Source organism: Oncorhynchus tshawytscha, linkage group LG04, assembly GCF_018296145.1.
Source record: "Oncorhynchus tshawytscha isolate Ot180627B linkage group LG04, Otsh_v2.0, whole genome shotgun sequence".
Lineage (NCBI taxonomy): Eukaryota > Metazoa > Chordata > Actinopteri > Salmoniformes > Salmonidae > Oncorhynchus > Oncorhynchus tshawytscha.
The window spans coordinates 45,887,554-45,909,355 of NC_056432.1; the positions used below are offsets into that span (position 1 = coordinate 45,887,554).

Sequence of the window (21,802 nt, forward strand, 5' to 3'; positions counted from 1 at the left end):
CAGCCCCAAAACATCACTGCTCTAGATGAGATCTGCATGGAGGAATGGGCCAAACTACCAGCAACAGTGTGTGAAAACCTTGTGAAGACTTACAGAAAATGTTTGACCCCTGTCATTGCCAACAAAGGGTATATAACAAAGTATTGAGATAAACTTTTGTTATTGACCAAATACTTATTTTCCAAATAAATTCATTAAAATCCTACAATATGATTTTCTGGATTTTTTTCTCTCATTTTGTCTGTCATAGATGAAGTGTACCTATGATGAAAATTACAGGCCTCTCTCATCTTTTTAAGTGGGAGAACTTGCACAATTGGTGGCTGACTAAATACTTTTTTGCCCCACTGTATGTCACGGGTCACTACTTCACAGGAGAGCAGTTTGAATGTAAACTTTTTGGGGGGCAGAAATGCCTTCTCGAACATGTGAACTTTCATGTGCCTTCAATAACAAACTTGTATGCCACCTGTAAATACGAATAGCATTTTTAAATGACGAGCCTAGTTGGTTTAGCCACAGAACAAGCCATGATTGGCTGAGATAATGAGTGAGCTGGAAATGCTGAGAGATAAGTTTGGATTTGTCTGCCATATAGCAGGCTTCTGTCTATTTGAGCTGGTCAGTATGTCTAGGTAATCCTGTCTAACGCGGCTTTTATTTTTTATCGTGTAGTAAAACTGCAAGTGTTGCTCTCCAATTTCTGAGGACCGAGTTTTGAAATCAGTGGAATTTGAGTACGATAGCTAAGGAGATGGAGAAAACACCTGTCTCTGGATTACATCTTCAAACTAAGGGCAACCATGGCATCTGACAGGAGACGCCATCCGTGCATCCAAGAATGATATTCTAGCTAGCTACATTTTCAGATATCACACGTTTCTAATATTGACAGAAAGGGGTCTCATTTACGTTAAAGTATGCTGTTAGCTAGCTAGCTAATGTTAGCTGGCTGACTCGCTAGCTAACATTTCGTGTATGATCTTATTATTCATATCTCAGAGCCATTTGCTTGGCTAGCTATAGCCTAATGTTAGCTAATGAACATTGAACCTGGTTGGTTAGCTACCTTCAGATTCATGCAGGGTAGTAATGTCATGAGTAGGGTTTATGGTTCATTGTTTACCTTGCTAGCTAGCCTCATGTCTTAACAAAAGACAACACTATACAAGTCACCATTTCAGGTGCATTTGTAAATTCAGTCTGGCCATCTACTCCAATTTCAGAGCACTCTGGCCTGAGTGTGTCAAAGCACAGGATAACTGATGAATTTATGAACGCTCAACACCCGTTGAATTTGCCGGTGTCAGTAAACATCGGCAAAACAATTGGAGTTAAATTGTTGCCAGCAGCACAGTTACAGTCACCAACGCTCTGGATAACATGAAAACACCCTAACCAGCTCTGCTAGGGTGAGTAAAATGGTCAAAGTGTGGTGTTCTCTCATTGTGTATCTGGAAGTAGCTAGCAAGCTAGCCAATGTTAGCCAGTTAGCTTGGGTGCTTGACTGCCGTTGTGAGGTCAGAACGTTTGAATCAACCCCACTCATCGGCTAGAGCGTCCAGTGTGCACTCAACGCAATTTTTTTTTTGAACAGACAATCTGACAGCACAGTTGCAGTCATCAACGCTCTGGATAACATAACAGCCTAACCAGCTCTGCTAGGACGAGTAATGTTCAGTGAGCTGTTCTCTAATTTGTGTCTGGAAGTAGTTGGCAAGTTAGCTTGGGTGCTTGACTGCTGTTGTTAGTACATAACGTTCGGATCTACCCATAAAGAGATAGATGGTGCTAAAACTTAAGACGGTGTGAACGATGCTGATTTGGTGTTGACAAAGGGCTCTCCAGAAGTAGTACCAAAACATTCAAAGGCCATTTTCTCAAAAGTGAGTTTACAAGTTTATCAACTTTCAAAGCATAATTATTTTCCCATTGTTCCTCAAATGCAGTGTATGATATACCATTTTGTAGCTCGGAGTCTCTAATTTTATCCAATGTAAAAAACACAATTTCAAATTATCCTACATACGACTGATTTGAGCCGGTCGGTCACGTGTTATTTCATATTTTTGAGGTCTTCACTATTATTCTACAATGTAGAAAATAGTCAAAATAAAGAAAAACCCTTGAATGAGTAGGCGTGTCCAAACTTTTGACTGATCTTTTCTGCATGCTTTCTATCTGGTTGTGGTGGGTTTACATTGGCAAACTGTTTTTCCATCTCGAAAATTAGCACTTAGACGGCTGGCCTAAGAATTCTCTACACAGATACAACTATGTAATTGGCTCCAACGACTGTAATTTCCTCCATATTAAAGGGATAGTTCGAGATTTTGGAAATGAAGCCATGTATGTACTTCCCCAGAGTCGGATGAACAAGGAACAGCTAGCAGACTAACTGTTCCTGTACACTTCCAGTCATTGCTAGTTAGCATTTGCTCGTGAAACTACCTCTAACTTCCTTCATACTGGACGCAGTGACATACAAAAGGTATTCTGTTGCAGCTAGGGAGGTTTATAAAATAAAAAATGTTCACATAAAAAAATAACCCCCCCAAACAAATTGCAGACCCCCTACAGTGGCTCCGCAGATTTTGCAACCCTAGAGTGGAATAATGCTCTGTTATGGATCAGCTCAGTGAGTTTATTGGAGACGGTCTGTGGTTATTAGATAGGCCGTAAAGGGACATTTAAGTGCTTTTTAATCCGTGAGTAGAGGGGAATTTTCTGATTACATTCCATGCCCATTTGACTCTCTCTCTCCCTCCCATGGACTTCTCTGTTTACTAGGTCCTATGGAGGACAGAGAAACCCCAGTCACACTCTTCACACTGCCCATATATGTGACTGGGTCAGCAGTTTGAGCCACAATCGCACTCTTGTCTCAGAAGGACAGAAAACAGAAAGATGATTTTGGGTGAATTCATATTCATTGAGCTAACAACGTCAAAAACATTTAGCTTCTGTCTAATGCCAGAAAACAATTCATGTCCTGTTTTGTGTTCTGCCATGGCAACTCCAGCACATGACAGAAAAAATATATCTACAGTTTTAAGCTATACATTTTTTTTGTGTGTGACTAATTATGTCAGCTAATTAAAAGACCCAGTTATTGCTGGTCTCCTAGGAAACAGGGGGCAAGGCTGACCTGGATGACTGACACACACACCTACTCTCATCATCTCCATATTCACACATTGACATTCAGTGCATAGACAGATGCACACTTGTCTTTACACATACTTTGTTTCACACACACCCCAACTTTCACACACAGGTCCAAAAACACACACACTCTCCCTTAACAATTCACACACTAACCAATGTGTGTGATGTGCCTCCTCCAAACAGCCATTGTGTGTGGGTTGTAATATCAGGAGTGAAAGACTGGCAGAATACACTCACTGGAGATAAGGCAGTGACCTTGCCCCACCCTGCCCTGTGGTGTTTGTTTGTACATGTGTTCTAGAGTACTGCTCTGATAGGGTAGCTGTAGAGGTAGCCACACTGCGTCAGTGAAAGGAAGAGAGAGGTGACAGAAAATGAGAGAATGTGGGACAGGGGGAGAGAAAATGAGTGACAGAAAGTGAAAGAGAACGAGAAAGAGAAGTAAAGAGGGTGAAGTAAAGAGAGAGAGAGAGAGAGAGAGAGAGAGAGAGAGAGAGAGAGAGAGAGGAGGATAAAGGAAGCACAGAGAGAGGCTGCAGAAGGACAGGGTGTGTATAGCTTCACTGTTCTAATATCCGTCTCCAGATCAGTGCTTATAGCTCATATCTGACTGGACTAGACAGTATGGCTACTGAGACACAGATGGGGTCAATTTCAATACTCTCCACTGGCTTCCTTCCCTTGGTCCGATGTCCTTATTATCGCATAGCTAGATATCTGACAGCGATGACATTCCACTTCTCTTTCCCAGAGCCTTTGATAATAGTGCTTCTCTTGCACCTTATCAAACCAAGTCAGACCTGAGAATAGGAAGCTGCTTCAAAGTACTGACAAAGACAGTACAGTTTGAAGATAGGCAGAAAAACTGCCTCTCAAATCCCTGATCACACTTGTAGGCGATGTCATGGCGACGTTAGCTAGCTAAACTCTTGTGCAGAAACACGTCACCGGGTCTAACGGTCGTGTTGCCCCAAACTGCGCATGTGCAAACCGTTAAATCAAAGACACTCCTTTGATATAAAGTTGATGAAAATGAACACTTGTTAAAAAGAAAAACTAGAAAATTAACTATGTACGGATGTTTTACTTCTCCCATTGACTTGCCAAACCCCAAACCCTGGTCTAGTCTGCAGTCTACTTCGCAAGCGGCCCCGGAAGTCTAGCGATGTTGCACCTCTGGTTTTCGAAACACTGGTGTATTGAGATTCAGGGTGTGGACAAGAAACAAGGCAGAAGAGGATGGAAGAAGCAAAAGGAGAGTGGGATAGTGAAAGGAGAACAAGAAAGGGAGATGGAGTGAGAAAGCGATAGAGAAAGAAAGAGAGAGAAAGAGGGAGAGAAACTGAGAAAAAGAGAGAGTGAGAGCAGAAGAATGAAAAAAAGAGAGAGAGGGAAAGAGAGAGACATGTACTGTATGTGCCAGTCTTACCTGGCATCAGCCTCACTGTAGTACTCTCTGGCTACGATGTCCTCGAACAGCTCCCCTCCAGTCACCCTGTCAACAAATCAGAGACAAGCTCATTAACCAATCAGAGCAGCTCATCAGCATTCCGCTCAGTCAGGTCTGAAGCACCTCTCGCTCCGGCTTGCTACACCAGGACTCCCGTTACCCTCGGCAACCCTACTCTCTCTCATCCTCAGTGCCAGCTGTTACCATGGAAACTAGAACTAGTACTGTTAACTGGCAGAATCTCATGGGAGAGAGCGAGGGAGGGTATAAGAGAGGAGAGTAGTGTAAAAGAGTAGGGGGATTTTAGTGAGTGGATAGACAAATGACAGAGGTGTAAAGAGGTAAAACATTTGTAAAAAAGGAGAGGAGAGAGAGAGAGAACTTACAAGTCAAATAGGAGATAGTGGAAGCCTTCCTCTGATATACTGTCATGAAGACGAACTGAAAGAGAGAGAGAAACAGAGGGAGAACTAAGCCATGGAGGGGTCAAATTAAATCTGTATACATTCACATTTGGTCATTAAGCAGACACTCTTATCCAGAGCATCAATCAGCAATCGGTGCAGTCAACCAAAATAGCTAAGACAACCACATATCAAGATCGTTGCAAGTAAAAACTTTTTCCAAATAGCTTTCTGATTTCAAACACATCATGGCATTTGGATTAAAGTGTACAGTATAAGGCTCAATGAAACAGTGGAAGAGTGCTTCTTTGATACTAAAGTAGCTGTCCGAGAGCTGTACGTTCATGTGAAAACAGGGGGATAAAGAATGACTTGGAACAAGCAACAAGAAGAAGTGCGAACAATCAGGTAGTGCGAACACTGCAAAAGCATTAGGGGGGCAAAAAACTCCCCAAAAAATGTCAACTCAAGGCACTCTCACGTTAAAAAGCCTTTTATTCATACTTGGCCAGTAATAATGCATGGCAACGGAAGGATAAATCAAAACGCACCGAGGCCAGACCCAGGAACCTGAGCCTTCCGTCGCCATGGTACTGAATGTGGAATAGTCAAACAAGACGCAGATATCAAAACTTTGTGCCGGCTTAGAGATTCATATAGACTCATTATAGATGATAGATCGTTGAATCAGCAAACTTTATATTGCAGAATATATGTATACATGTATGTATATAGATATATATAGATATATTGAAGATTGATAAATGGCAGATTGAAGCAGCATATTGCAGCATACTGTGTAGGTAGGTGGACAGTGCTTTGGTGCGTTGGTTAGTTACAGAAAGACTCACCGATGTTGGAGTGCTTGAGCAGGCGACAAATACGGGCCTCTCTCTCTAGCTTCTGGTGATCTGAGGAGGGAATGACAAACACTTACACACACAGGCCTGAATACTGTAACAGATGCAATATAAAGTTATATACGTTGACGGCACTTTATTTTGGTGTAATTACACAAATGCACATAAGTGTAACAGAACAAATGGATACAACTTGTGCGTCAGCATCTCTTTAGTACAGCGCCACTGGCTGCTTGGACGAGGGAGAGACCCAGGCCTAAAAACAGTGGAGTTGACAAAATGTAGACTGCCTAGTGACTGACTAACTGCCATGGAATGCAAGTTGGAGATTATCATAAAAGTTACGTAAGCTTGTACTAGGGTTTGGCGGTAAACAGATGTTCAAATCGTCACACCGTTTCTGTACCATACCGGGGTATACGTGCACCCCACAAATTTTTGGGGCAACAGGGATCTTGATCCAGGAGGGGATTGAATGTCTCTAGTCTGGGTACCAGTCTTTTTAGCTAACATTCCACTCCTTGCCACTCCATGTCATTGCCAAAGAAACTGGCTTTTCGGCAATCTCAATGATCAATATGCAGATGGATTTATGGCGGGGTTGCTCATTGGTTGTTGGAAATAACATTCATATTTTCCATGACAACATCATGAGCCTCAAAAATATAATTATAACAAAGTTAAAAATAAACATTTAACTGTTAGGTAAGCAAGAGAATTTAGACATGAGCTAGCACATTTTGACAGATTGGATTCCTCTGGACAAACAAAAAATGGATGCCAACATGTTCTGTGGAGAAAAAAAAGTGATATAGTTCCAATTAGGTGATAATACCCGAGAAATCGATGTTTGGAGGACATATTGGCACGGATGTTGTTAGGCGTGGAAAAATATGCCAATATACTGTATCCTCTAAACACCGGCTTCGAGAGCATTATCACTTTTATACAATGGGTTATCAACATATTCAAATAATGATTCATGAAAAAATTATTTATTCATACGATTTCATCCTTACACAAGAAATAGTCCCAACACAAATCTAGGGTTGCTATCCAAGCCGGCATGTTGTTGGTTCTATCAGTTCGGTTGCCAGAGAGAGAGAAACCCATTTGTTAAGCCTTTTTGTTCTATATCTATGGAGGTGATCCAGTCGTTCGTTCTAAATGTTCTATTGCCATACTGGCTGGCAACGTTCTTATTCCTTGCTTGCTAGATAGCCAACTACGGCTAACCTACAGTTACTTCAAACAGTACAGCCAGAACAACAACAAAGTAGCTGCATTTGCATTTGTTTAAGCTGTTTTCAAGTAACATTTAACAATGAGCTAATGACGCACAATTTTACCTGGTATAGAAAATGCTCCCTCGTCAGGACACTATTGTTCAGAGGAGCTAGCCAACAGCACAGCTAGCTAACACAATCACTTCAAACTGAAGCTGGAAATACTTCAAACCAGCTGCAATTTGTTTCGTTTGACCTGTTTTCTATTGATATTTCTTTCTATATCCATAAAGATTATGCTGATTTTGACTGGCTGAGAAAAACTGCCTGCCTGCCAGTATGGCTCATCCTGACTCCCGACACGTTCATTACTATGCGACAGCTGGAGATTGAATTTGTATATTGAAGCAATGTTGCAAATGTTTGAGGGACAGACAGCAAGGTCGACACGAATCTCCGCTGTTGAAAACTAAATGTTAGTCTAAAAGAAATCTGAGATCATGTCTAGATGCTTTTTATAGTGGAGATCAAATTTATAAATTGCCTGTCAGCTGATAAAACAGTGGATTGCACAGTCAGACGGAACAAAATAAATGGGCATATTAATGTCACAGATTAAGCCGGTGGCAATATGTGGAATAGACACCAATCAGCATTCAGGATTAGACCCACCCCACCCATTGTATAATATTTGGATAGTCATTTTGATTGGAGGATAGCTGTGAGGGTTATCGAATCAGGATCAACTCCTCTGTTCTCCTAAAGCCATTAATGATAAAATGTTCATACTTGAAGATGACAGAAAGGCCAGTGTCTTTGGCAATTACAAGGAATGGAATGTTAGCTAAAGAGACAGGCTCTCTGCTGTAACGAAGTAGCTTGATCTTGACATTTTTTTATTTAACCTTTATTTAACCAAGCAAGCCAGTTATGAACAAATTCTTATTTACACCGGCCAAACCATAATCCGGACGACACTGGGCCAATTGTGCACTGCCCTACTCCCAGTCACGGCAAGGTGTGATACAGCCCGGGATTGAACCAGGGTCTGTAGTGATGCCTCTAGCACTGAGATGCAGTGCCTTAGACCTCTGCGCCACTCAAGAGCCCATAAATCTAGCCAGTTACCTAACAAGTTAGCAAACCAAATGCAAAGCTGGAGCCCTGAGCTGGATATAATTTATTTGACACATCTTACATTTTTTTTTATAGTTATACTTAACGTACAGCTATAAGCAGTGACATAGCATGCACCCCGCAGCCCCCAACCCCCCCAAATAAGAAACGGTATTGAAAATCATACCGTCTGTATTTCGAATCCCTGTGTTCTTTCACCTCAAGGTGAACTCCACACAATTGGCCGGCCTCCTGGCCCTCATTTGAATATTAAGCAACACCCCCCTCTCACTGTCCAACAGTCTATCACCTTCAAAACCTATTCAAATTGGAACAGTCACATAGCAATAGGTCACACATATAAGGTGTATCTCAATAATCAGAAATCAAATCAAATCCAATTTTATTGGTTTCATACACATGGTTAGCAGATGTTAATGCAAGTGTAGCGAAATGCTTGTGCTTCTAGTTCTGACCGTGCAGTAATATCTAACAAGTAATCTAACAATTTCACAACTACCTTATACACACAAGTGTAAATGAATAAATAAGAATATGTACATATAAATATATGGATGAGCGATGGCCGTGCGGCATAGGCAAGATGCAGTAGATGGTATAGAGTACAGTATATACATAAAAATGAGTATGTTGGCAGCAGCCACTCATTGTTAGTGATGGCTGTTTACAGTCTGATGGCCTTGAGATAGAAGCTGTTTTTCAGTCTCCCAGCCTTGATGCACCTGTACTGACCTCGCCTTCTGGATGATCGCGGGGTGAACAGGCAGTGGCTCGGGTGGATGTTGTCCTTGATGATCTTTTTGGCCTTCCTGTGACATCGGGCGGTGTAGGTGTCCTAGAGGGCAGGTAGGTTGCCCCCGGTGATGCATTGTGCAGACCTCACTACCCTCTGGAGAGCCTTACGGTTGTGGGCGGAGCAGTTGCCGTACCAGGCGGTGAAACAGCCCGACAGGATGCTCTCGATTGTGCATCTGTAAAAGTTCATAAGTGTTTTCGGTGACAAGCCAAATTTCTTCAGCCTCTTGAGGTCGCCTTTTGTGCCTTCTTCACCACACTGTCTGTGTGGGTGGACCATTTCACTTTGTCCATGATGTGTACGCCAAGGAACCTAAAACTTTCCACCTTCTCCACTACTGTCCCGTCGATGTGGATAAGGGGGTGATCTTTCTGCTGTTTCCTGAAGTCCATGATCATCTCTTTTGTTTAGTTGACATTGAGTGTGAGGTTATTTTTCTGACACCACACTCCGAGGGACCTCACCTCCTCCCTGTAGACTGTCTCGTCATTGTTGGTAATCAAGCCTACCACTGTAGTGTCGTCTGCAAAGTTGATGATTGAGTTGGAGGAGTGCATGACCACGCAGTCATGGGTAAACAGGGAGTACCGGAGAGGGCTGAGAACGCACCCTTGTGGGGCCCCAGTGTTGAGGATCAGCGGGGTGGAGATGTTGTTTCCTACCCTCACCACCTGGAGGTGGCCCATCAGAAAGTCCAGGACCCACAGGGCGGGGTCGAAACCCAGGGTCTCAAGCTTAATGACGAGTTTGCAGGGTACTATGGTGTTAAATGCTGAGCTGTAATCGATGAACAGCATTCTTACATAATTATTCCTCTTGTCCAGATGGGTTAGGGCAGTGTGCAGTGTGATTGCGATTACATCGTCTGTGGACCTATTGGGGCGTCAAGCAAATTGGAGTGGGTCTAGGGTCTCAGGTAGGGTGGAGGTGATATGATCCTTGACTAGTCTCTCAAAGCACTTCATGATGACAGAAGTGAGTGCTAATGGGGCGATAGTTGTTTAGCTCAGTTACCTTTCTTGGGAACAGGAACAATGGTGACCCTCTTGAAACATGTGGGAACAGCAGACTGGGATAGGGATGGATTGATAGACATATGTCCGTAGACACACCTGCCAGCTGGTCTGCGCATGCTCTGAGGACATGTCTATGGATGCCGTCTTGGCCTGCAGCCTTGCGAGGGTTAACACATTGAAATGTTTTACTCACATTGGCTGCGGTGAAGGAGAGCCCACAAGTTTTGGTAGCGGACTGTCAGTGGCACTGTATTGTCCTCAAAGCGAGCAAAGAAGTTGTTTAGTTTGTCTGGGAGCAAGACGCCGGTGTCCACGACAGGGCTGGTTTTGTTTTTGTAATCTGTGATTGACTCTAGACCCTGCCACATACGTCTTGTGTCTGAACCGTTGAATTGCGACTCTACTTTGTCTCTATACTGACGCTTATCTTGTTTGATTTCCTTGCGGAGCGAATAGCTACACTTTGTATTCGTTCATGTTTCCGGTCGCCTTTCCATGATTAAAAGCGGTGGTTCAGATTGGTCGGACCAGCGTTGAACAGACCTGAGCACGGGCATTTCCTGTTTTAGTTTCGGTCTCTCTCTCTCATCTCCTTTCCTTCATCCTAATTGGAGTGAAAGCACTGGACAGGTGAAAACACGTGTAGGCTGGTGGTGTAGGCAACCACCATATCAAATCAGTGCAGATGAAGGACAACAGAAGAGGAGAGTATTAGATTATTGAGATGCATCCAAGAGTTTCTGAGATGAAGAGAGTTGAGACTATTGAGATGTACCCAAAAGCTTCTCCATCGACCAGCGACAAGCCAACCAAAGACAGCCAGAACTCGTAAATAAAGTTATTTGATTTATTATATAACAGCTGTCTTTTTCTTTCTAGCTGGTCTTTGCCAATAGCAAAGCCTCTTCACATAAGCGCTGCTAAAATACAATTGCACTGTGTACCTACTACCCACTGCCCACTTCCACTCAGACAGGGAAGATCTTATTTAGTCTTTTACCACCTTCTGTCAATCGATGAAAGCTAAACCTGTAGCAGACAGACATTGACTCAAACTGCTTGTTCAATCAATAGACAGATCTGATCTCGTAATAGTCCATGTTTTACTCCAAAATGGCCCATACAGATGTAGGATCTTAATTTAAGTCAGTTTTCTACAGCAGGAAAGTAATCCTGCAGGAACAGGACATTTATTATGTGATATTATACATTTATTATGTGTATTATAATGAAGGAGTTTTAAGGAGTTTTTTTTGTAGGGGTTGGTGCATTTTTTGTTAGGGCAAATCAACCCTGACTTTTTGCATTTCCCGCTATGCAGAAAAAATCTTAGCAACAAAAGAGTGATCAAATTAAGATCCCACATCTGTAGTCCACAGACAGAGACAATTGTTAGGAAACCAGCTACCTAAATCCCGATATACTGAGAACCACAGGATTACCAATACATGATATAATTATTTGTGTGTGCTATGTGTGTTACTACAGCAGGTATTTGTGTGTAGACATTAGGGATGCAACAGTACACAGTATGTTGTCGAACCGTTCGGTACGCACCCTTTGATTTAATACGCACAGAAGAACCGCAGAATTACGATATACCTGTCATTTTCCTAGAATTTCCAAAACTTGTATATTGCGCTGCAGACTACACACACAAATATTCTCTCAGCTCAGCTCCAACATGACAATTGTGAGCGCTAGCGAGACAGAGAGAAGCAAAATTGAAGAGGCACCGCCGTCTTTCAAACCCGCTATGTGGGAACATTTTGGATTCAGCGTTCAATACGATGACGAGGGTAAGAAGACCGTAAACAAACAAAGTACAGTCTGCGAGCATTGCTTTGTCACTGTCGGCTACTCGAGTGGAAACACTTCTAACATGATGTGTCATTTACGTCGCCATCACCCGGCCGTATCCCTTGCAGGTGGAGCTGGAGCAAGGAGAGTCCACCCGTTAGCGAAAACACAACAATCACTCGCTGCTGCCTTCCAACTACAATTTGCGACAAATTCAGAAAAACATAAAGAAATAACGAAAGCAGTGGGAGTATTCATAGCCAAAGATTTGCAGCCCTATTCGGAGGTTACTGACTCAGGATTTCGTCACCCGATGAAATAAATTGAGCCGCGTTACAATGTCCCCTCCAGCACACGTCAGCACCAAAGTAATTCCCACACTCTATGAAACATCACGGAGATAAATTGAAAACAAATTGACACAGTCACCCTATCTAGCTCTCTCCACTGATAGTTGGACCTCCAAAGCAACTCAAAGCTACCTCACTGTGACGGTTCACTATGTACGGGAAGCTACCTCACTGTGACGGTTCACTATGTACTGGATTAGGAGATGAAGAGCTACGTGTTGAAAAACTCGTCCCCTGTATGAGAGTCATACAAGCGCACACTTTTCTTCAATATAAAGATACCGAAACCGGGCCATGGCCCACAAACCGTGATACATACTGAACCGTGGGCCCACTGTACCGTTGCATCCCTAGTAGACATACAGTAAAATGTCAGACGAATGTCACATTCAGGAAGGGTTTGTCTTTGGACTGACAGTACATTGAGAGTCTGGGTTAGGTGTGCTGGGCAGGGTCAAGATTTCCACACCAAAAAAACAAATAACATAGCGAGCTGAATTTTATATGAACTGTGTGTGTTTAGGTTAAACTACGGTCAACCGTAAGCTAGGCTCTTCCAGTACATCTCTGCCTCTCTGTCACCATAGTAGCTGTAGCTTTTTTCTGTTTTGCCGTGAAGCAGCTAGCCTATATCCACCCAGCCTTCCCTTTCTGTGATGCAGCAGAGTAAATAAGAGATGAGAGGAGAGGGAGAGGAGGAGAGAAGGAGGTGGAGGACGGGTCCTGAGGGGATGGAGGGGAGAAGAGACCATGAGCAATGTGTTCACTGGGTGAGAAAAATCCACAGAAACGACCTCGCTGCTGCCCAAAAACCCCACAGCGATCGATGAACTCCACTCTGTGCGTGTGTGTGTTCATGCGTACATGCGCATGTGAGAGTGAATGAGAGCGAGACAGAAAGTGTGACTTTGCCCTTGTGTGCATACATTTGTGTGTGTTTCTGTGTGTGGGCATGCATGTCTGATACTGTGAGTAAGTCTATAATATTGAGTGTGTGTAAACATTATTTTGGTGCTCTCTGTCTGAGGTTTTTGCATGCTTGAGTGTGGGAGGGAAGACTGACTATCTCCGACTCATCATGTCACTGAGGAAAGGAGAAGAAAGAGGAGAAGACTATGTTATGGCATGACTGCAACAATAAAGGAATACATTAAACACACACACTTGTATCAAACACATCACCACATCTCATATTCCACCAGATTGACATGGGTTTCAAGGAATACCAAACCAAAATATGACCACTTGTCATTTTCATTATGCCAAGACACAATAGCCATAAGAAGCATATGGGGAGATGATACAATTTGGCCATTTTCTCCCAGTCAGTCAGTCATTTTACACCCAGATAATGACACAAATAGGCCTAAGTACAGGTCATCCTACTACAACTGTATTGAAGGTGATTCTGAAACAGCACACACACCACCCTCACATCACCAATCTCTATCATCTCCTAAACAGTGTCTCATATTCCCATTGAGAATATATTGGCCCAATAGCTGACCTCCTGCAACACTGTCCAGTCTTCACATCAATAAACAAGCTCTCGGATTGGCTGCGGTCTGTGCCAACAGCCCCACCTCACTACCCCTGACATGTGGCAGCTGACATTAGCTGTTCGTCTGCTGGACTGGACACTTTAAACCAAGGGTTGTAAGTGAAATTATTTTCCAATTGTTTCGTTCTGAACAGAAACACTATTCTTTTCATTCCATTCCACTGTTCCGACCAGAAAAATACAATTCTGAACTCGTTCGACCCCCCAAAAAGTACTATATTGTTATATAGTGGTATATATTGTTCCTTTCTGTTCCTTTTTAACCTGTGAAATCATTATTGTTTTAAACATTGAGCTCATTACATTACTTCACCAATCAGCGCAGATAGAGCAGGAAAGCTAGTTCTTTACATGCGTGATGGACAGACAAGAGTAACCTATGGTGCAAGATGGGACTGACATTTTGTGGGTGGGGAGAGAGCGAGAGAGGTTTGAGGAGGAGGCCTGAAGCGCTGGGCATCTTGTTATGACATCTGAATTAGGTTCACAGAATTACAGTGCAAATATTTTCAGCTTGCAGACAGACATTGGAATAAGTTTCTGAGTGACAGAATAAATTATCTATTGATTCGGTCTCTTCGCAGCAAAATCTACAGATCTGAGATTGTGTATGCCCCATATTATATAAATATATAATATATTGGCGGCAACAATTCTATATAATAATTTAAATTGAGAAACTCTAAGTATTGAATCAAGTGTCGTTTTTTTGTACCAGTTCATAAACCAAATGCCATGGAATTGGTACATTGAAAATCTCTTCCCATTTATTTTGCAACCTATATGGCACAGCGGTCAATATTATGTCCTCAAATGAAACTGGTGTATTTTTATATTTATGCCAGTTCCTTTCAGCCAATTTCTATCTTTAATATATGACAGGCAAACAAGTTCCCTACCTTCTCCCTTTTCCATTTGCCACCTTCATTTTTGTGGTAGTGCTGCAATCAGATGGTTGTAAGTTTAGATTGAACAGATATTCCTATATATTTTCGATAACTGCAAATGTGACATAAAACTCCTCCATTTCTATTCATAATATATGTAAATATAAATATAAGTATTATATATAAATATAATACTTTTTTTTGTCCATAAATTATGTTTTTTTTTAATTAATCAGTATATTTGAGTTTAACTATAACATTTGTTCTATCTTTTCTGTAGGATAAAACTGAAAATGTAAAAAGCTTTGTATGGCTTGTTTTAGAAAGGGCGATACTTTAAACAAAATGTAATTTTCAATTAGTCGGAAATTATAAATTGTAATCTGTATGAAGGCAAAAAGGCCCTTTTTGAACAAAGAATGAGCCTTTCTTAATAATCTACTGGAGAACCATTTTTGGTTTAAGTATAATTTATGTATGAGTCAAGCTTTTAGTGAGAGGTTTAAAGCTTTAATATTTTAACATGTTAGCCCCCCAAACTCATATTCATTATATAAATAGGCATGTTTAATTTTGTCTGGTTTAGCATTCCAAACAAAATGAAATATTTTTTGCTCATATTATTTAAAAAACAAATTATCTGGAGTAGGCAGTGCCATTCGTAAGTAAGTAAACTGTGATAGGACCAAAGAGTTAATCAATGTGATTTTCCATAAATAAACAAGTATTTACCTCTCCATGGTTGCAGAACCTTATCTATTTTTGCTAACTTTCTATTGCAATTAATTGTGGTAAGTTCATTTATATTTTTTGAGATGTCATTACCAAGTGCGGCTAATTCACCATCCGCCGATTTTATTGGTAAACTACAAGGTAGTGTAAACACTATTTTTTAACGATCCAATACGTAATATGATACACTTGTCATAATTTGGTTTTAATCCAGAGAGGCTAGAAAAGTGATCAAGACTGTGCAGGGATCCATATTGTGGATTTAAGAAAAAACTAGAGTCACGGCATACATTGAAACTTTTGTTTTTATCTCCTGGATTTCGATCCCCTTGATGTTCTTGTTGGATCTAATTTTAATAGCTAGTATTTCAATGGCCATAAATAGATATGGAGACAACAGACAGCCTTGTTTTACTCCTCTTAAAAGCTCAATACTTTCTGAGAAATAACCATTATTTACCATTACCACTATTTTACATCTGGGGTTGATGTACATAACTTTAACCCATTGTATAAGAGATTCATCAAAATTAAAGTAATCCAGGCATTTATATATAAATTCTAGTCGTCTTTATCAAAAGCCTTTTCAAAATCTGCTATGAAGAGCAGGCCTGGTATCTTTGATGTTTCATAATGTTCAATTGTTTCAAGTAATTGTTGAATATTCTATGTTCAGACTTGATTTGCCCCTACAAAAAAATGTATATGAATTATCATCCACATAATAATTCACAGTTCCAGTTGCTGCAGAATTATTTTCCTGCTGTGAGAAACTGGTTCAAATTAAGATACGGCATTTGTAATGTACGACTGAGTTTGTTCTAACCTAATGGTGTCTATGAGAAGAGTTTATGACTGTGACTCATCATGGTATTGGATTGGAAGGCAACCATATTTTCCACCTTACTCATGAAGAAGGGAATAAGGGACAGGCCGAATCTTCTACTGTATCCAATACAAGTCGAGTAGGCTAGCATTAGGACTCTCGGTGGGTGTGTGTGTGTGTGTCAGATGAGAGTCCCGTGCTAAAGGCATGTAGAAGCACAGACGCATGGCCCCCAGCTTCCAAGTGCCTGGGGTGCCTTCTCTATCTCTATCCCCCCCACCCCCTCACACACATTCATCTGTCAATCTCACTCTCTTTTCCTCGAAATCCTCCTGCTCCATTGCCTATTTCATCATATCTTGCAACATTTGATTTGAACAAAAACATAAATACGATTTGACAAGTCAAAATCATGTTCATGTCCATTTGTTTCACCATAATGAAATGTATCTTTGAATGGGTAATATGTTGACTAAAGCCCATGTAGTGAAACATCAAGAACAGTAGCCGTGAAGCACCCCCTCATGTGCATTTTACCAGTAGGCCTACGGTCTCATGAGTCTTCTCAAGTACCCCCTGTGGATAGGGAAAGTACCACCAGGGGTTCTAGTACCTCTGTTTGAGACCACTGATCTAAGCCTGTAGCCTACATCCCCTCAACTCAAATACTAGGACATTGAGGTACAGTAGATACATAACACACAGCTAGCTATCTTCTGCCATTTAGGTAGAGAGTATATACACTGTGTACACAAACTATTAAGAACACTTGCTCTTTCCATGACATAGACTGACCAGATGAATCCAGGCAAAAGCTATGATCCCTTACTGATGTCACCTGTTAAATCCACTTCAAATCAGTGTAAGGGGAGGAGACAGGTTGAGACAATTGAGACATGGATTGTGTATGTGTGCCATTCAGAGGGTGAATGGGCAAGACAAAAGATTTAAGTGCCTTTGAACGGGGTAAGGTGCCAGGCGCACCAGTTTGAATGTGTCAAGAACTGCAACGCTGCTGGGCTTTTCACGCTCAAGAATGGTCCTCCACCCAAAGGACATCCAGTCAGCTTGACACAATCGTGGGAAGCACTGGAGTCAATATGGGCCAACATACCTGTGGAACGCTTTCGACACCTCATAGAGTCCATGCCCTGAGGAATTTAGGCTGTTCTGAGGGTTTTGTACACGCAGTAGTACAATACAGCACAATTAGACATAATGTTTAATTTCTTTTCAAACTACAGTGCATTTAAGCAAGTATTCAGACCCCTTCACTTTATCCACATTTTGTTACGTTACAGCCTCATTCTAAAATGGATGAAATTGTCCCCCCCCAAATGTACACACAATACATCATAATGACAAAGCAAAAACAGGGTTAGAAATATCACCTTTACATAAGTATTCAGACCCTTTACTCAGTACTTTGTTAAAGCATCGTAGGCAGCAATTACAGCCTCAAGTCTTCTTGGGTATGACGCTACATGCTTGGCACACCTGTATTTGAGGAGTTTCTCCCATTCTTCTCTGCAGATCCTCTCAAGCTCTGTCAGGTTGGATGGGGAGCGTCACTGCACAGCTATTTTCAGGTCTCTCCAGAGATGTTCAATAGGGTTCAAGGCCAAAGAGTTCAATCTTGGTTTCATCTAACCAGAGAATCTTGCTTCTCATTGGCCTGAGAGTCCTTTAGGTACCTTTTGTCATAGTCTAAACGGGCTGTCATGTGCCTTTTACTGAGGAGTGTTTTCCGTCTGGCCACACTACCATAATGGCCTGATTGGTGGAGTTCTGCAGAGATGGGAGAACCTTGCAGAAGGACAACCATCTCCACAGAGTAACTCTGGAGCTGGCTGATTGACCATCGGGTTCTTGGTCACCTCCCTGACCAAGGCTCTTCTCCCCTGATTGCTCAGTTTGGCAAGGCAGCCAGCTCTAGGAAGTCTTGGTGGTTCCGAACTTCTTCCATTTAAGACTGATGGAGGCCACTGTATTCTTAGGGACCTTCAATGTCACAGAAATGTTTTGGTACTCTTCCCCAGATCTGTGTCTCGACAGAATCTTGTTTCGGAGCGCTACGGGCAATTCCTTCGACCTCATGGCTTGGTTTGTGCGCTGACAATCATTGCCAACTGTGGCATCTTATATCGATAGGTATGTGCCTTTCCAAATCATGTCCAATCAATTGAATTTACCACAGGTGGACTCCAATCAAGTGGTATAAACATATCAAGGACAATAAATGGAAACAGGATACACCTGAGCTCAATTTGGAGTCCCATAGCAAAGGGTCTGAATAGTTATGTAAATAAGGTATCTGTTTTTTATTTTTAAAACATTTGCAAAAAAAATACAAAACTGTTTGGCTTTGTCATTATGGGGTTTTGTGTGTATATTGATGAAGATGTTCATTTATTTAATCAATTTAATTTAGAATAAGGTTGTAATGTAACAAAATGTGGAAAAAGTCAATACTTTCCAAATGCACTGTATAAAGAGATGTAGAATCTTAATTTGAGCCAGTTTTCTACAGCAGGAAAATAACCCTGCAGAAACAGGAAATGTGAATTATTATGTTGATTATAATTGACCTTTTCACATGTACCAACAAACGTGTGTGATCATTCTACAGTGGTCCTTGCAGCATACACTCAAACCCGTATGAAAAGAACGTTTATTTAGAACATTCAGTTTCAGTTTCAGCAGTCAGCATTTGAGCTGGTCACACTGTTTTTTCACAGAAACATTTTGCACAAACACAGTCCTTACAAAGTTATGTCCTGAATGCGACCAGTTTATTTTTGGATGCAATGTTCATTCATTCACAGACGTAGCGACAGCACACACAATCAACCAAACCGGAAAATGTAGGCAACATGAGTCCTAGTGCTAGTGCTAACTGAAGAAAGATTGATGTATTTAGATAACTCTCGGCTGTCAGAAACCACAATATGAATTAGCTAATAGCAATTACTATTTGCAATTCATCACATCATGGGTGAGCTTACCATTGATCTAAATAATTGAGTAAAACACTTTCTAGTAATCAAAAGTAATCCAGTGGTTCCTCCTTTAAAAGTTGCAAGCTCACACCACGGGACTTAGAGGTACCCAGCGTCACGGCTTCGTTGCTCCAGACCACCACAAGGGGGAGCTAGAGCACTCAATATGCATTTGGGTCCCAATATTTTTACATGGCCAATCATATCGAGTGGTTCCAATGACGAATTTAACTCCAGACACCCGTCCGTGGTGACTTTCTTCAGCAAAGATGGCTGACAAATCACTATTGGGGAAGCAAATGTAAGTAGTTATAACGTCATAACGAGTCAAGCAAAACATTTACAACTGAGAGGAAAATGTTAGTTCATGTAGAGACCAACGATTGTGTATATTTTTTGGTCATAAAGTAAATTACGAAAATCACTATTTAGCGATATCAGTCATATCCAATACCAGGTGTATCAAACTTCATCATTTGAACGATGCTGTGCCTTCATGTATGCATTACAATTATACACTTCAACAGTGTTTACCACTCTTGCTCCTGGGACATCAATGATTACACATTGTAACTATGCAATAGACTAGAAAACTGATTTAAGTAAAGGCTGATTTGTAATTCATATATACAGAATAAAAAACAGTACATCCTGCCAGCACGCCCACAAGCGTGCTGAATGACGCGTGGAAAAGAGCGAAGAACGAGATGGGAGTAACAATCCAGTATATTTTCTCTGAGACCGGCATAATAATGTAATGAAACAAGCAGGAAGCAGGTTTTGAACCCTCAACATTCTAGGCCTATGTCCAGCAAGCTATCAATTGTGCCCAAATGTATTAATTGGGGTTAATTGGGGTTTAACATGTGGAAAAAGTGTTATTATTAGTTTTTCACAAGTGTAGCAGGATAGGCTATTAGCTGAAAAATAGACTATTCAACCTTTACTAAAGAATTGTCTAATAGCCAAGCTAGGTATGAACCCCCCCTCCCCAACTTGAGCTACAGTTGAAGTCGGAAGTCACTAAAAATCATTTTTCAACCACTCTATAAATTTCTTGTTAACCAACTATAGTGTTGGCAAGTCAGTTTGGACATCTACTGTGTGCATGACACAAGCAATTTTTCCAACAATTGTTTACAACAGATTTTTTCATTTATAATTCACTGTATCACAATTCCAGTGGGTCAGAAGTTAACATACACTAAGTTGACGATGCCTTTAAGAACAAATTCTTATTACAAGGACATCCTACTCCTTCATCGTGCCCTGCGGGGATTCTTTAGCTAAATAGCCCAGTATTGTACAGCCGACCGTCACGTTGTACAGCGCCATATTTTCCATTCCAGCATGTACCAGTCAAAAGTTTGGACATACCTACTCATTCCAGGATTGTTCTATATTTTTACTATTTTCTACATTGTAGAATAATAGTGAAGACATCAAAACTATGAAATAACAGATATGGAATCAGTTAAGAACAAATTCTTATCTACTCCTTTGACAAGTTGACAAGTTGAAACATAGCCTGGACCTGCTGTTTTGACTTTCTCTCTCTCCCCCTTTTTCTCTGCCCTGATTAAAACTTCTGGTGTGTAACAGTCTCATCAAGTCAATCTGCGTGACTAGTGTTAGCCGGGGCCTTATGGTAATGCAGGCAGGATAATCTGGTCATGGCAGTAATGTCATTACATTCACTAATGTGTCCCTAGATCCCCAGGCCTACTACGAGGAAGGACAGACAGCCAGAGCCTTCAAAACAAACTGTTGCCTAAAATGATTGGAGATAAACTAGTCCTTGTATCTTCAATTCAGCTACTGTATAGACAACAACCTGGAAATGAATACCAAAAAGATTCCAAATCAAACTAAATAATTTGTATCAAAATAGATCTATGACATCTGATCATCCTGAGGCAACACAACCATTTAAAATGGACAAAAAAATGTGTCAAGCTGAGTGGGGGTCAGCCATTTTAATTCCCAAAGTCAAAAGTGGAATTGACCCCAACGACCCAGATTCAAGTCCCTGTTGTGTCATTCTAAAACTAGTCTGACAGTTGCCACCAAACAAAGAGAGAGAGAGCTAACACTGTCCTCTTCAAGTTCCAGGAGGATCCCCTCCACTAAAACCTGTTGAAATGTTTGTTCATCACAATAACAAGTAGCCCTCATCTGTCTGGCTGTCAGACAAGGGTTCAAATACTATTTGAAATCAATTCATATACTTGAGCTGTGCTTGATTGAGTTTGCCTGTTGCAATGGAACCAATTAAATAGCTGTAGAAGAACACTGCAAACTCTGTCCATCTGGCACCAAAGGCAGGCTCATGCAAATGCTAAAAGTATTTGAAAGATTTCAAATAGTATTTGAACCCGGGTTTGCTGACACCTGGCAGGGCAGAGCCGCCTTAGGGCTCCAGTTACGAGGCAGAGAGGGCAGCAGGAGATTTACACTGTGCAGCTGGAGGCGTGAAACACACCCTGCAGTCATTGTGGACCTAGAGGCCCTGAGTGGATCTCATGGCCATGGCATTTGGCCTTGGCTTTTTCTAAAACAGTTACCCAACACGTGTGATACTGATTAACAT

The 21,802-nt window shown here is 41.4% G+C and overlaps 1 protein-coding gene across 38 annotated transcripts in view; it reads right to left on the reverse strand.

Moving 5' to 3' along the window:
• LOC112248878 (calcium/calmodulin-dependent protein kinase type II subunit beta) overlaps nt 1–21,802 on the reverse strand; it is an 87,358-nt gene that overhangs the window by 52,597 nt on the left and 12,959 nt on the right. For all 38 annotated transcript variants that reach the window (XM_042320779.1, XM_042320772.1, XM_042320770.1 and 35 more), the window contains exons 3-5: nt 5,874–5,933; nt 5,005–5,059; nt 4,598–4,663 (exon numbers count right to left, since the gene is read on the reverse strand). In XM_042320779.1, coding sequence (XP_042176713.1) covers nt 4,598–4,663; nt 5,005–5,059; nt 5,874–5,933 — 181 coding nt within the window. The remainder of the gene's footprint in view (nt 1–4,597; nt 4,664–5,004; nt 5,060–5,873; nt 5,934–21,802) is intronic.